A 17,602-nucleotide genomic window follows, 5' to 3' on the forward strand; every position below is an offset into this window, starting at 1 on the left:
CGCAGTTCTTTTGGTTGATATTTAGTTCCCATTTGTGCCTTTTTTGAGCAAGGTCTCTATTATTTACCATAACTTCATATCCCCAAGTGGTTATCTGTGTCTGCAGGTCTCCAACCTGATTTGTCACAATTTTCACTTGTACTTTTAGGCAGCGTTATCCTGATTTGGATTTTATAGCATTGCTTGTTTGCACATACAAAAATAAATGCAGAAGTAGAGTAACGGGCCCTTGAGCCTGGCCTTGCCATTCAACAAGATCATGGCACATTTATTTGCTTTTCAAATTCCATGTTCTCATCTTCCCCCCAATAATCTTTGATTCCCTTGTCTATCTGTCTCTGCCTTGAAAATATTTAATGACCTTCCCTTAGTCACCGTCCAAAACAGAGTGTTCCAAAATCTCACAGCCCCTCTGAGAGAAATGAAGTCTGTTCATCCCTGACCTGAAAGGGTGCACCTGGATTTCTCTGGACTGAGGAAGAAGGAACATCTTTTCTACGCCCACCCTGTAAAGATCGTTCAAAGTCTCATGTACTTCAATCAGTAAAGTAGAAAAAGCCAGCCCAGCCTGTTAAACCTTTGTTAATAAAACAATTTTAATCACTCCAGGTATCAATCCATCAAGCCTCACTGAAATACTGCATTTACATAGTACCTTAAAGAAATGGGACCTAAATTGCATACGGTATTTGAGATGTAGCCCTACCAATGTCTTGTATAACTGTGGCATAGCACCTTTTAGTTTTGATGTTTTCTTTCAAAAAAAGTTAACTTATGGGATATGGGCCCTGCTGTTTGGGCCAGTGTTTATAACGCAACCCACTTGCACTTGAGAGGATGTTGGTGAGCCACCTCCATGCTGCCGTCCATTATACACTCCTGCCTTGGATCTTGTAGATGGGGAATAGACTTTGGGGATCCAGGGAGTGAGATGCAGGAATCCTAGCCTCTGACCTACTCTTTAACTACAGTATTTATAAAGCTAGTCTAGTTCAGTTTCTGCTAAATGGTAACCCCCAGGGTATTAATAGCGCGGGATTTGGTGATGGTGACGGTATTGAATGTTAAAAGACGATGGTTAAAATCTCTGCTATTTGCGATTGTCATTGCCTGGCACATGTGGTGTGGGTAGTATTACTTGCCAATTGTGTACTCATTCCTCTGAATAAAGGAGAGTATCCCATTAGTGCTCTTAATTATGTTATACCTGTATGTTAACTTTTTGTGAGTTATGAAGCAGCACATCTAAATCTCTCTCCATCTCAAAAATCCATATTCCTTCTCCTTTTCAGTAGTACACTGCCTCATCATTCTTTATTCTAAAATGAACAACTTCACATTTTCCAATCTTATACTCCATCAGCCAGATTTTTGCCCTCTCTCTGAACAAATTTAACTATGTTCATCTGCAACTTTCTTATGCCTTTTTAAATTATATTTTCTTTACCTATCTTGTGATGTCTGCACATTTAGCTGCCGTGCCTTCACTCCCTCAACTAAGGCAGGATTTAAATTGTATGAAGTTGTGCTTCAAGCACTGACACCTTTGGGACTGTACTTGTCACATCCTGCCGCTCGGATAAACATTTATTTAATCATACTCTGTTTCCTGCCAGTCAGCGAATCTTCTTTCCATGATATTATGTGACTCCCTACACTGAGTTTTTTCCCTGCGGTAACCATAACTGTGGCACCTCATTAAATACCTTCTGGAATGCAGTGTGTTTACAGGCCGTCTTTTATCCACAGCCCATATTACCTCTTCAAAGGATTCCAATAACTTAGTTTAAGATTTTGATGAAACCATGCTGATGTTTTCTGATTATCTGGAAATTCTCCAAGTGCATCACTGTAATCTCTTTGCTGGTTGAATCCTCCACCTTCCCCCTAACAGACATTAAGCTAATGGTCGATAGTTGCTTGTTTCTTGCCTCCTGCCCTTTTAAAATAGGTTATATTTGCCTCTGTGGAACCTTTTTTGAATCTAGGGAATTTTAGCAAATTAATACCAATGTATCTGCGACCTCATTGTCACTCTTTATTTCAGACCCTGTGGTGAAGTCCTGCTGAATCCAGAGACTTGCCCGTACTTAGTACTGCTTCCCTGGTGATTGTAATTTTGCTTTGTTCCTCTCTCCCTTCCTCTCCTGATTTAATGATATTTCTGGAATATTTTTATATATATAAAAAAATAAAGACTGAATTTTGACCCCACGAGACATGATAATGCTTCATACTCTAGTGTTGCCTGTCACTGAATTCTTGCTGCATCTTGTTTTTTTCTTTCTGTTGCTATGCCCTTGTTCCTACCTCTCTTCCACATGAGTGTAATTCCACCCTCTCAGCACAAGAAAGTCATCCCATATGGACACTGGTCCTTATTTGCATAGAGGCATTTTTTCATTCCACTCTGGCCATAATATCTAACTTATAATGCATTAAGAGTAAACTGTATTGCTCCAGCAGTCAAAATGAAGAAGAATCAAAATTACTGAGAAATTACTTTGTTATAAATGTAACATTTGTCCAACATTGGGCTAAGTGTTAGCAATCACATAATTGTCAGAATTTTATTTTTATTTACTCATGGAATGTAGGTGTCTCTGGCAGGGCCAGCAATTATTATTCCTCCCCAACTGCCCTGTTAATAGTCAACTACATTGCTGTGAGTCTAGAGTCACATTAGGCCAGACCAGGTAAGGATGACCGATTTCCTTCTCTAAAGGACACCAGTGAACCAGATGGGTTTTTTCCCCAGCAATCAACAATGGTCAACATTGGACCCTTACTTCTAGATTTTTTTTAATTGAATTCAAATCCCACCATTTGGTGGGATTTGTACCAGGGTCCCAAAACATTAGCTGAATTTCTGGATTAATAGTCTAGCAAAAATACTACTAAGCCATTGCTACTCTCAAATTATACATATTATGAAAATGAATTTGATTTAACACCTCCAGCATTTAAGTTGAAAACTGTATGTGTGCAACGGTCAAATAAAAATGATTACATAGCCAGTTTTAGTTTGTTTAGTTTTACTTTTATCTGCAACCTAAATGAGTAAAGTAGAATGTCAATAAGTGCTCTGGGACAGGCAGATCAGATAAAGGATTTTAATAGGCTCATCAAACCTCAACAATCAGGAGAAATTAACTTTATCACAAAGATCCAAATACATACATGATAACCTCTGATTTTTTTTCTTGATGTTTGTTTTTTCTATTGTATAAATTTGGCGTGAATTGCCCAGTAGGGTAAGTAGATAGAATTATTCTAGTTCACAAATTGTAAAAGTAAGTGTTGACCACACAGATTAGTGGCAGATTGATATTGTTGGCACAATGTCAGCTGGAACAATACTTTGCTCTCTTGGTTTGAGTCTACAGACTGAGTCTAGCATCTCTCTGAAAAACCAGATTAGAGCAGGTGACTATTAGTGTAAGGTGAATTTTATTACTGCGTGATTACAACAATAATCCAAAACATATGGTTTGTTTCTTTAACAGCATGCTGTGAATTGATGCTTTAAGCAATTGAGAAAAAAGTCATGGGGCTGAAATTCCATGGAGTTGGGAAACTAATGGGATCCCTTCAGAACCATCACCCAAACCTCCAGTTATTCTTATAATAAAACATACAGAAGGTCACTTTCAGTTTTGTTGATAGCGTAAATTGCACATTGGTGAGCTTGATTGCCAATTAAATACCTTTCCTGACTCTTAACTCAATCATTTAAAGGGAAAAGTACCCTCAGTATTTTTGTGGATTGGTTTTAACACTCATTTTCAATAAAATTAACAGGCCTTTCATTGGGAGTGAGCGGATATCTGCACCAGACAGAGATGGAATTAGAGATTGGCAAAGTGAAAAGAGGAAATGGGTGGGGAACGTAAATTCCCTTGAAGAGGTAAAGTAGGGCAATCCAAATCAGATCCCTGTGGATGACAAACCAAAGCAGTAAAGAAAGGTGAGTATGACAGATGTCAACTTGCTAATCCAAATGAGAACCAGACTCAATAAAGTAAATACAGAAATCAATCTAATCACCACCCCTTGACATTCAAGCATGTTACTGTCACTGAATCTCCCACTATCAACATCCTGGAAATTGCCTTTGACCAGAAACTCAACTGGATGTGCCATATAAGCACAGTGGCTACAAGAATAGATCAGAGGCTGGCAATACTACAGCGGGTATCTCCCCTCCTGACTCCCCAAAGCCTGTCCACCATTACAAGGCACAAGTCAGGAATGTGATGGAAAAGTCCCCATTTGTTGGGATAGGTGTAATATCAACAACACTCAAGAAGCTTGACACCATCCAGACAAAGCAACCTGCTTGATTGGCATTGCATCCACAAACACCCACTCCCTCCACCACCAACACTCGGTAGCAGCAGTGTGTACTATCTACAAGATGCATTGCAGAAAATCACCAAATATCTTTAGACAGCACCTTCCAAACCCATAACCACTTCCATTGAGAGGAGTAAGGGCAACAGATACTGGGGACATCGCCATCTGCAAGTTCTCCTCCTAGCCACTCTCCATTCTGACTTAGAATTTCATCCCCATTCCTTCACTGTCACTATATCAAATTCCTGAAACTTGCTCCCTAGGGCATTGTGGGTCAACATATAGCATGCGGACGGCAGCAGTTCATGAAGGCAGCTCATCACCACTTTCTCAACAGCAACTATGGACAGGCAATAAATGCTGGCCAGACAGCAATGCCTACATCCCATGATTGAGTAAATAAGTAAATGAATAAATAAAATAAGTAGAAAAGGAATTGAGAGGCAAAGAGAGTGTATAGTGAAATACTGACAGGTAACTTAAAAGGTAAATCCAAAAGTCGTCCCTTATCCACAATAACCCAAAAGATAGGGGAGAGTTGGAGCTGATTAAGTACCAAGAGGGGGATCTACAGAAACCGAGAGCATGGCTGATATTAATACCTGCCTTTACCAAAGGTGAAGGTGCTGTCAAAGTACTTATAAAACAGGAGTTGGTTGAAGCACAGGGTAGGTAATAATTGATAAGGAAGAAGTTCATGTTTGATCATAAAGGTTGACAAATTCCCAGCACCAAAAGTGGAGAATCTAAGGTAAGTAAAGAAACAAGTTCTGCTGATACTGACCATAGTTTTCCAACTCCTCTTTGATAGAGGGATTGCATGAGATGACTAGAAAATTGCAAGTGGTACACCTTGTTTAACAAAAGACCATAAGTTCAACATCAGTGATGGAAAAATTGCTATAAATGACAAAATTGACATCTACTTGGACAAGTGTAGATTAATTAAAGAAGACTAAATAGATTTGGTAAAATTAATCATATTAATTTAGTTTGCATAAGATTTTTGCTAAGGTGACAGTGTTAGTACAGGTAATGTAGTTGCAGATTGGAAAGGTTTATGGAATAGCTTGCAGGTCTTAAAAAAATTACTCCTGCCTGCCTCTCGGTCTCAGTCCTTGTTACTTATTTTAAGAGATACCGAGTTTTGCAAAAAACAAGAAATTCAAATTTTAAAAAACTGATAGCATACAACCATATTTTATTAATTAAATGACTAGCAATAGCATAGTGGCAGTGTTGAACTAGTATTTCAGATGCTGAATTAATGCTCTTTGGTCTTTGGTTGCACATGGTCTTTCAGCATCTGTTAGATAAGGTACAACATAGGGCTTTTCAACAAGGAGTGAAAGGGAAAGTGGCAGTATGCACTGTTGGATGAGTGACAGGAGTAGTGGATTGGTATGACGAGCAGTACTTTCTCTTGAGCAGTAATGATAACCTGCACTGGGGTGCACTAGGCACAACTTGCCAAAGGCACAAAACGTGGACGTACTGAGAGTCTGAGGAGCAGCGGTCTCTCTGATTTTCTTTTCTTGCAGGTGGACCTTTGAGGTTTGTATACAGCAATGACCTCCAGAACTAAAAAGAGTCTGCAGTGTGGGAAAAGTTTTATTCACTGACTACTGCTTGACTTCTTAGTGGTAGGTTAGTGAAAGCATTTAAAAAAAAAAATCAATACTGAAGCCGAATCTTGGCTCTTGAAGTTGGTGGGGTGGTTTTGTATCAGAAAATCAAATGCTTTGAATTGTCTAACTTCTGGTTTTGAAAGAGGCAGGACAGGGAGCAAGTGATTGATCCTATAGTGAAAATCATGTTAAGACCACGAGACCATAAGACATAGGAGTGGAAGTAAGGTCATTCAGCCCATCGAGTCCACTCCGCCATTCAATCATGGCTGATGGGCATTTCAACTCCACTTACCAGCGTTCTCCCCGTAGCCCTTAATTCCTCGAGACAACAAGAATCCATCAATCTCTGCCTTGAAGACATTTAGCGTCCCGGCCTCCACTGCACCCTGTGGCAATGGATTCCACAGGCCCACCACTCTCTGGCTGAAGAAATGTCTCCGCATTTCTGTTCTAAATTGACCCCCTCTAATTCTAAGGCTGTGTCCACGGGTCCTAGTCTCCTTGCCTAATGGAAACAATTTCCTAGCGTCCACCCTTTCCAAGCCATGTATTATCTTGTATGTCTCTATTAAGTCTCCCTTAATCTTCTAAACTCCAATGAATACAATCCCAGGATCCTCAGCCGTTCTTCATATGTTAGTCCTACCATTCCAGGGATCATCCGTGTGAATCTTCGCTGGACACGTTCCTGTACCAGTATGTCCTTCCTGAGGTGTGGGGACCAAAACTGAACACAGTACTCCAAATGGGGCCTAACCAGAGCTTTATAAAGTCTCAGTAGCACAACGGTGCTTTTACATTCCAACCCTCTTGAGATAAGTGACGATATTGCATTCGCTTTCTTAATCACGGACTCAACCTGCATGTTTACCTTTAGAGAATCCTTGACTAGCACTCCCAGATCCCTTTGTACTTTGGCTTTACGAATTTTCTCACCGTTTAGAAAGTAGTCTATGCTTTTATTCTTTTTGCCAAAGTGCAAGACCTCGCATTTGCTCACGTTGAATTCCATCAGCCATTTCCTGGACCACTCTCCCAAACTGTCTAGATCCTTCTGTAGCCTCTCCACTTCCTCAGTACTACCTGCCTGTCCACCTAACTTCGTATCATCAGCAAACTTCGCTAAAATGCCCCCAGTCCCTTCATCCAGATCATTAATATATAATGCGAACAGCTGTGGCCCCAACACTGAACCCTGTGGGACTCCGCTCGTCACCGGCTGCCATTCTGAAAAAGAACCTTTTATGTTCTTTCTTTGTAATATTTATTTTTGGGATATGTATTGATGGGTAGACCAGCATTCATAATGTTTCTCCAAACAGTGCCTTCAACAGATGACGGTGAGCCACTTACACCCTGATCATTCAGTTGCTATGAGATTTCAAAAAGTGGTTAAGAATTAAATACCTTGTCGTAGGCTAGGCTAAGTCAGGAAGGTCGCTTTCCTCTCCTGAAAGTCATGAGTGAACCAGTTGTTATTTTCCAACGATCTGGTGTTTTATAATTAGTATGACTTGTATTTTCTTACAGGCTTATTTATTAATTGAAGTGAAATTTCATCAGATGCTGCAGGTGGACTTGAATTCATGTTCCCACCCCCCACCGACCAATCACTCTCTCCTTCACATTCATCCACCTACATCTTTCCCAGCTACCTTCCCCCCAACTCCACCTCCCTCCCACTTATCTCTCAGCCCCAGCCCACAAGCCTCATTCCTGATGAAGGGCTTATGCCCGAAATGTTGATTCTCCAGCTCCTCGGCTGCTGCCTGACCTGCTGTGCTTTTCCAGCACTACACTTTCGACTTTGAATTCATGTTTGTAGAGCATTAATTCAGCATCTGAAATACTAGTTCAACACTGCCACTATGCTGTTGCTAGTCACTTAATAAAATATGGTTGTATGCTATCAGTATTTTAAAATTTGAATGTCTTGTTTTTTGCAAAACTCGGTATCTCTTAAAATAAGTAACAAGGATTGAGACCAAGAGGCAGGTAGGAGTATTTTATTTTAAGGCCTGCAAGCTATTCCATAAACTTTTCCAATCCGCCACTACTCATTAGTTCCCTGAACAACTACTGGAGCCCACTGTTTGAGCTGGAATGTGACCTCTCCTTCACATTGCCAGAGCAGCACACAATCGCTTTCACTCCCCAATTAACATTGCTCCTCCTGTAAGTTTGGCTTTGACTAGAACGCTTCTTGCCTGCAAGATCTCTGTAGCCTGTCATTGATTCAACCTGTGGGAGGGAACCCAACAGAACAATATTTTAAGAAACTCGGTTGTAAAATTTGAAGGACATTCAGGAACCTGTGCTTCTAGATTTGCAGATCTTTCAATGTTGCTGCGGTACAGAATTCACCTACAGATAAAAAAATTCCAGGTTTAAGTATAAACACAACAGTGGCATTTGAAATCAATCTTATTTAATTGGTGGTCCCTTGCAGACAAACGTGACATTTGCCTGCTCTCTGGGTGAGTATGTAGGTAGCTGTCTAGAGCAATGTGGCTAGTGTAGGCTGTGTTACACTTGGGGCAGAAGGTGGTCATGGGAATGGGTGGGTAAGTGGGGCTCCTTTCACTGTTTTTGCCTGACTTCTGCTTTCTCCTGATGGCAAGTCTCAAGGTGCTCGATGCCTTCCTGCTTGCTCCTCCACCACTTTGGACAGTCTTGAGCCAGCGATTCCCACCTGTCTGTGGGAATGCTGCACTTCACCAGTGAGACCTTGAGGGTATCCCTGAAGCACTTCCTCTGTCCACCTTGGATTTGCCTAATGTATCGAAGCTGGGAGCAGAGCACTTCCTTGGGGAGTCTCATTTGGTCACATGGATGACATGCCTAGCTCATCGCAGCCAATCGAGGAAGGTCAGTGCCTTGATGCTGGGTGAGCTGGCCTGGTCGAGGTCGCTGGTATTAGTATATCTCTCTTCCCAGTGGATTTGCAGGATCTTGTACAGGCAGCATTGGTAGTATTGCTCCCAATGTATTGAGGTGTCTGCTGTAGATCGTCCACATCTCAGAGCCACATAGAAGGACAGGAACTACTACAGCTCTGTAAACCACGATCTTTGTGTCGGATATGATGTAGTTGTCTTCAAATAGCCTTTTCCTCAGTTGGCTGAAGGCTGTGCTAGCACACTGGGGGTGATGGTGAATCTCTTCATCAACAGCTGCTTTGGCCTTTTTGACCTACAGGAAACCCGTGAGATTTTGGAAGTGGTCAACATTCTCCAAGCACTTCCTGTGAACCTTGATGATGGAGAACTTGCTGCAAAATGCCAGGTCTGATTGATGGAGGACCTTCGGCATGCGGATATTTAGGGTGAGGCCCATGCTCTCATATACTTCTGTAAAGGTGCTGACGATGGTGTGGAGTACGTCCTCTGAAATTGCACATACACGAGTATCATCTGTGTACTGCATCTTGACACTGGTTGGAATGACTTTGGTTCTGGCTTGAAAGTGATGGAAGTTGAATAATTTTCCACTGGTTCTGTAGCTTAGCTTCACTCCAGCAGAAGCTTGTTGGTGGTGAGGTGAAGCATTGCAGCGAGATAGACCAAGAGCAATGTTAGGGTGATGATACAGCCCTGCTTGACACCGGTCCGAATGGTGAATGGGTCGGTGGTGGAGCCATTTGTCATTACCACAACCACCATGTGGTTGTGAAGGATGGTGACGAACATCATCATGGAACCAAAGTGGAGACAATAGTTTTATTCAGAGAGTTGTGAAACTATTTGTTCTTTGTGTGGTCTTTAGTCAAGTTTGATTTGAGTTATAATGCTTTTTTTTCCCTTGATACACAACTAAAACTTGTTCACTGATGCATCAAGGTTTTGTAACACAAAAAAATGAGAGAATCCTTCTGTTTAGTGTGTACATAGCCAGAGTGTGCAATGTCTACTGGAACATTTCAGACCTTCTGCGAGAAATGAGCACCATGGAATCATAGTACATCACCCTCTAAAATAAAATGCTGATTTTAAAATTGATAAGTTCCTCTATCATTTGATTCATTCTGCAGAAGCACCACTGGGGAAGTGGCAATGACTGCTGGTACACAGCCATGATGGTGGGAGGGGCCAGGACAGTGGTGACTTGCAGTAGCTCATATCCCCACCCTCCCTTTGTCCATGATGTCAGGCCCCTGATCACAGCCCCTCCCGGTTTTAGTGAACACTCGTATATCTGATTGCACGTCATGCATGATGTGCTGCTCAGGCTATGTTAGTTTTAGCGGCAACGTGGGAAGTGCATCACGGGGACACTTAAGAACAGGAGAGGCAAAGAATGGCCACGTGCTTTTCTGCCATGAACTTCATCGGTGTTCCCACACATTATCATGCAGCTGCTTAAATGTGACCAAGATCACCATGGGGGAGGGCACAAGGTTCCATCCTCTTATAACTGAGGGATGTTGAGTTCAATTATATCTCATCTAGTGAATCAGGTGGCAACTCCGAGCAAGAACATGCAAACTTCCAAGACACATTTTACCCCAGACGAACTTTAACTTCATTTGCATCATTTCCAAGATGGCTTATTTCCACCCCTATACAATCGCCTGACTTTTTCTCATTCATCGGTTGGAGGAGTCCAGAGATAGAGGGTGTAGGTTTAGGGTGAGAGGGGAAAGATTTAAAAGGGACCTAAGAGGCAGCGTTTTCACAGAGGTTGATGCTTATATGGAATGAGCTGGCTAGTACAATTGCAATATTTAAAAGGCATCTGGATGGGTAAATGAGTAGGAAGTGTTTAGAGGGATATGGACCAAGTGCTGGCAAATGGGAGCAGATTAGGATAGGATATCTGGTCGGCATGGATGACTTGTTTCTGTGCTGTACACCTCTATGAATCTACGACTCTTCTTCAGCAGAAGTAAATTGAATTTCACGTTCTGGAACATATGACACATCAGGGACCTCACTAAGTATTTCTTCACTGAGGCAGACAAAGACTTGTGTCAAACTTATTTCTCTCAGATTACACGTGTTTTCTGTTGTGGTTAACGCATGTCAGTGTCTCTAAATGGTTTGTGTATGTGTGTGTTCCATTTATTTGAACTTTTTCTTGTTCCTATATTTGTGTTGATTTTGATCTTCATAGTTTCAGTAAATTTGTTTAACCAGAATAATATGATAATCAAAAAGTGAAGGATAATTTTGGGAATTGATACATTCCCAAACTTTGGAAACTTGTTGCAGTGCGACACTACAGAGTAAAACATATTGAAGGCATGGAGGGGATTGATCTTTAGGCCAGACAATGCGGTGCCACCAAGGGCACTGCGCATTGTGGATTGTTTTGAGCTTTTAGAATATTATGGCAAGTGCTCTTATCCAGGGAAATGAAGAGTTTTCCATCACATGCTTGACTGTGCCATGTAGGTAATAAAGAAATTTTGGGGTGTCATTAATGAGTCACTCACCACAGAATCAATGCAAAACAAAATAATGCAAAACAGAGATTGCTTCCCTTTTGCAAATTTAGGAAAGCATTTGAATGCATGGTTTTATATGAAGTATAATGCAAATCTCTTCATCGAGGGTCCTTCTGCTGGAATGTTTCTACCGGAGGATATCGACAGCTTTACCTGTTGTTCTGATTTTTGAGAGACCTTTCCCCTCCCGTGTAATCAAAGCTAGACTGGGCACCGTACAGAATGGGCGAAACTGGTCATAGATCTTTTTCAGAGTTTGTGAAATGTACATTTTGATCAGAGTAGCCACTATCTCGCCAAGTAGTTTTGATATACCCTGTGTCAGCATCAAGCTTTCATAGTGAGCAGATATTCAGGACCCTACTCTCAATTTTGTCAATAATGTTGATTTTGTAGCACGTGGTACAGCAGGAGTCCCACAGTCTATATTGTTCACTGAATGTAGGCTTTTGGAAGATAGTTGTAGAGAAGTCATTTGGTAGATTTTTTTGACTAATGCATTGAGTAAAATAATTCATTTCATTGCTCCATTTCAATGGAAAATTTGAGCACAGGATAGTGTGTTATTAAACTATATGAAGAAATACTTTGCAGCTGTGGATTCAAATATTGGAAGAATATCATGTACGTATCAAGGTCACTTCAATGCTTTTCATTGTGAAAGAAACAATGTTGATAGCAAGAGCTGGGCCCACGAGGGACTCCGTGGCAACAGCATCTATTTTGGCTTATGTGGTGCTGCTGAAACTGAACTCTCCTGTGCCAGTTGTGAAATTCCTGATTGGATGGAAATAGATTCAGATACCCTTGGCACACCTAGATTGTCATGATAAAGTGGCATAGTACCAACAGCAATGGCTTCCTGAAGTGTGTGTTGGTGAACAACTTTGCAATGCCAGAAGAGCACATGACATTGCTCTCAATCTTGTCTACTACTTATACTTCTGTTGGTAGTGTGATTCTGTTTCTTTTAACAAAAATGTTATTACTCCAGATGGGTATACGATCAATTGTAGATGTTTGGAATGGACATATCTTCTTCTATTGAATTTTTTTATGATTGTAATACAAGAATAGGAGACTGTACTACACATGTCAGGTTCCGAATTGTGGCTCGTTAAATGAATTTTGGCCTGTTTGTTCACAGCTACAAGTTGCATCTTAGCTTTCACCAGTTGGAACGCCATAGTGTTCTGAAAAGCCTTGTAATAACTGAAAGAAATGGGGGATGTGCAAAATCTTTGAGTAATACTAATATTCAGTGAATTACCCTACCAAACAATTTACAACTGATGAAGTTGTATTCATTAATGTTTGTTGTATTCCTTAATGTTTGCTGTATTCAATAATATTCTGCAAGCAATTTATTTATATTGTGATAGTGTTGATGTAAGCAATCTTCCTACATATCGAATCAAATATTCATAAAAAAATACATAATTGCTTTCGTGTGTAGGTAGATGATGTAGCAAAGTGAACATGGGTCCTGTAGTGGACTTACAGTTTCCTAAACTTAAGATGTTTAATACTGTAGTATTGTACCGTGCAAACATACAAATTAGGAGCTGGAGTCAGGTATTTGGCCCCTTGAGCCTGCTCCACTCTTGGCGAATGTTCTTTAAATCTGGACTGATTCACATGACAAAACATCATTTTCAAGTCCAGTTTGTCACAACCATGTGGGATCTTACATAGTTCAATCAAGACAGCCAATAGAATAAGCCTAAACTGACCAACCTTACTTCATAACACAACTTGCTCATTCCAGGTTTCCCAGTAAGCCTCTTCTGAACCAATGCATTAACTTCCTTTCTTAAATAAAAGCAGTGAAATTGATGCCCAGCCTTTGAGTATTCTAACACCTATTCTCTTGTTTAACTTTGCAATCACTTTAATGTGGAGGATTTAGGTAATTATTTTAGGTCATATTTAATTACACATAATGCTGGTCTTGAAATTATATCACAGAAGTGTATCAATCAAACATTTAACTGGCTTGTGTAAAACTCCTCTGTCCACTCTTTTACCTGAACATATCTAATATCTACCATCATTTGATTCTTTTGCTAATATGGTGGAAAGAGCATTTGCCAATAAAATACAGAAATTGTTTTTTGTATGTTTGCATCCATCACATAATTTTGTAGACATTATTTTCGCTTAAATTTTTATAAAAAATATATTTCCAAAATAGTAAATTAGTGTGGTTAAAATAAATATTGATGCTGAAATTTGCTGCTCCATTGACTTGCATTGATTTTTATTAAATGCTTCTGTTTGTCTATATGTAGATCTTTGATTTAATGATAATTAGGTTCTACTAAATTCTCACCTATGTTTATTTGCCTTTAGTGTTCTACAATGTACTGAAACAGTTCTTCCTGGTGACATTGCTCGAAGCCATCAGTGTTCTGTTTGCAACATCTCCTTCAGCTCTGAGTCAAGGTTTTGTATTGAATGACAGTCACCTATTTTGTAACCCATTTGACCTCTTCTGTTTTCTATAGCAGCTTATTTTCCAACTTTGCAGCTTGCATGTAAATTAAAACTCAAATAGGAAAGTAACACTGCCCTGCTTCTTCCCTCTCCTGGTTGGACAAGCATGATGGAAGTCAGAGACTGCTGTCGCATGTATTAACCTGATCTGCATGCAATAGAAAAATGCTATCTTATTACATTGTGGTTCTTACCAACTGTTTACCACAGTTTTGAACAGCATAAGGAAGCCTGCAAAGGGGATACCAGGTTTGTTTGCAAGGCAGATAGCTGTGGGAAAAGATTCAAGAGCAAAGATGCCTTGAAGAAACATAAGGAGAATGTGCACACAGGTAAGAACGTAACTAAAGGAAAAGATGATCTAAACTCTGAACTGAGGCAGTATTGACAGATGGACATTGTACAAAAATGTGCAGCCCTATTTGAGATTTTCTGTTATACTTATAAAGAAGTCTATTTATAATTAGTTGATTATAGTTTATATGAAGTCTTTAAATTTGTTATTTATTGGTGACCTAAAGTTGCATGCACTGCTGGATGTAGAGGAGCATGCCCTCCCTTTAGGGTTATTTTTGTTGCATCGAGAGTCCTGGTGCACAGGGATATTCTTGGTTTAAATTCTGAAACAATTTCAGGGTAGGACTAATGTTTAAAGGAGTGGAGGTGTTCACAAGACAATCTCTTGCTGAATCCTCAGCTGAGGGAGGGCAGACTATGTCAGACACATCACATTGCTAGCAGGAAGTAGCGGGAAAACCAACACGATGGAAAAAAAGTTACTTGATCTTAGCCTTGCTAATCTACCTTGCATATGTTCCTGTTGCTGTGACAACAGATCAGAACCCTGAAGTGTTTATAGACTCTTTTGACTTTTGATTGGCAAACTGTTTTGTACTTTTAAAAAGAATGTGAATGGTTGCAAAAAGAAAAGCTGTGATGTAATATCAGTGACTGCCTTCCAAGTCCCGTGTGAAGCCTTTGGAATGTCAATGTGTAAAATGTCCGGGAAATGTAACAAGAAGGGGTAACAAAGGGACTGACCGTTCACCTCTTAAACCACCCCCCCAGTAGAAAATTACCTCTAACAGACACATCCTTCTTTTTACCCTCCAGAGCAATATGTACAAAAAAAGAGTTTGAGGGCTGACTGCAAAGCTAACCTTTTGTGTGATATTGGCCAGAGATCCAAGTGTGTGTGGATTAGAATGTGTGAGGGCCACAGCTTTGAGAACATTTAAACACTCCCGCACTGTAGGTAAAACAAAGGAAAGACTTTTTCGCACTCTGAATACTGGAACTCCGTCACTGTTGAAAATAATTTCAACCTGTATGTATGTGAGTATGTATGTCTGTGAGAGTGAGAGTTTGTGTATGCATGTGTGTTTAAAGCATAAGTTAATTTGTATCTGGGAAAAAGATCTTTTTTCAAATTAACCTTGTTGTGACCAGTGGAGGAAGCCGGTAAATAACCAAGTGGATCCATTTTATCCATCCTAACCTGGGAACTTAATAATTTGAACTATCTTAAGTGGAACTGTACCAAATTGGGGAACTTCATCTGGGGTTTGGTCATATCACTGTGCTTACTTATATTGGAGAGGCCCCGCAAGACCTCATGGAGAGAACGTTCTCATCTTTATACAGAGAGTGTCATGTTGTCTGATATAATCACTGTATTAACTGACACAGATTCAGAACAACCCTAGCAGCTTAATACTGTACATCCATTCATGCATCATGCAAGCAGTTTCATTTTCTGACACAATTTACAAGATTAGATGAGATTAGATTCCCTACAGTGTGGGAACAGGCCATTCAGGCTAACATGTCCACACCGACCTTACGAAGAGTAACCCACCCAGACCCATTCCCTACATTTATCCCTGACTGACGCACCTCACACTATTGGCAATTTTAGCATGACCTGCACATTTTTGGACTGAGAGAGAAAACTGGAGCACCTGGAGAAAACCCAGAGAGAATGTGCAAACAGACACAGAGAGAATGTGCAAACTCCACACAGACAGTCACCTGAGGCTGGAATCGAACCCGTGTCCCTGGCGCTGTGCTAACCACTGTGCTGCCCTCAAGCTCACAGTCCGTTACATCCTTCACTCTACCCTTGTCATTAAGTCACCAAATTGTTGAGGGAGGAATACAGAAGACATTTTAGAAGTATCACTCAGTGCATCTAAAGATAAGATGCCAGACTGGTTCAGCTTTTATTCAATGAATGTAAAGGCTAAACAGAGGAAGCAGCACATCATGGGCAAGAGGCAAGCAATTCCATGGACAATAGATCAGATTGAAGTTCTACAGTCCTATTACATCCAGACATGAATGGTAATGGAAAATTAAACAACTAAATGGAGGAGAAGATTCCATCTCTGCAGAGCGCAGCACATAAACACAAAAAGGCAAGGAGCCAATGTCAGTCAGAGAGCTGGTGGCTGATCTATCTTCACTTCCTGCATTTCCTACCACTTACAGAAACCTGACTTTCATCAGTTCGAATCACAGTGTGTGATATTACAAAAATTGATGAGTGTATGCGATAACTAAGCTAATGTTTTGAAGATATGTAACTTTAGTTAATTCCTTCCAGTACAGCTACAATGCATGGATCTCCCTGGCAAAATGAAAAAAATCTAATTATGTCCTGATGATAGTGCAAAACAAATCTGACCGTTACCGCTTGATCGATCTTCTGTAAATCTTCAGCAAAATAGCAAATTGCAATAGTTTCCAAAAATCAGTTTGTGATGCTTAGTTTGAGTTCTGTCAAAACCACTTTATTCCAGACCTCATTATAACCAGAGACAACACTGCAGGAGTTCCTCAAGGCAGTGCCCGCTAACCATTTTCAGTTGTTTTGTCAGTAACCCCTCCACCAAATGGTCAGAAATGTGGATATTCAGTGATGATCACAAAGTATTCACCTCCATCTGCAATGACTTCGATGATGAAGCTGACCTTCCCCTTTATGTCGGACGTTTTGGACTATCTTCAGGCTGGGACTGATAAGTGTCTGATTAGATCTACATCAGACACGTGAGGCAGTGACCAACTCTAACGAGAGAGAGAGTAACCATTCCCTGTGACCTTCAAGGGCATTCCTATCACTGAATGCCTGCAGAGTTAACTGAATTAACCACATAAATGCTGTGATGAAAAGAGCAAGTGTCTCACCTCCTGACTTATCAAAATATATCTAGCATCTACAAGTAATTCAGGAGTGTGTGATGGAATACTCTCCACTTGCCTGGATGAATGCAGCTGCAAGTTCATTCAATAAACTAAATCACATCCAACACCAAACAACCCATGTTAATGGAACTCCATTCACCACTTGAAATAACCACTCACTTTACCACTAGCATACTATGTCAGCACTGTGTACCCCCTGCAAGTTCCACTTCAGTGACTCACTAAGGTTTTTCTGACAGCACCTCCTCAACTTACCTCCTCTACCACCTAAAAGAAAAGGGCAGTCTGTTCCTGCTAACACCAACACCTGCAGGATCTCATTCCAAATTATAGATATTCTGACTTTGAAATATATCACTTTATCACTTTATCACCAATACAATTTAGAAATTCCTCTGTTAACCACTGAATGTATTAGCACAAATACTGCAACAGTTCAAGAGAGTGTCTCCCAACCACTTTCTCA

The 17,602-nt window shown here is 40.5% G+C and overlaps 1 protein-coding gene across 3 annotated transcripts in view; it reads left to right on the forward strand.

Annotated features, from left to right (window-relative positions):
- Nucleotides 1-17,602, forward strand: part of prdm5 (PR domain containing 5) — a 328,285-nt gene that overhangs the window by 66,009 nt on the left and 244,674 nt on the right. For all 3 annotated transcript variants that reach the window (XM_060832378.1, XM_060832359.1, XM_060832368.1), the window contains exons 6-7: nt 13,786-13,878; nt 14,140-14,261. In XM_060832378.1, the coding sequence (XP_060688361.1) occupies nt 13,786-13,878; nt 14,140-14,261 (215 nt within the window). The remainder of the gene's footprint in view (nt 1-13,785; nt 13,879-14,139; nt 14,262-17,602) is intronic.

The sequence above is a fragment of the Hemiscyllium ocellatum genome, chromosome 1 (assembly GCF_020745735.1).
Source record: "Hemiscyllium ocellatum isolate sHemOce1 chromosome 1, sHemOce1.pat.X.cur, whole genome shotgun sequence".
Lineage (NCBI taxonomy): Eukaryota > Metazoa > Chordata > Chondrichthyes > Orectolobiformes > Hemiscylliidae > Hemiscyllium > Hemiscyllium ocellatum.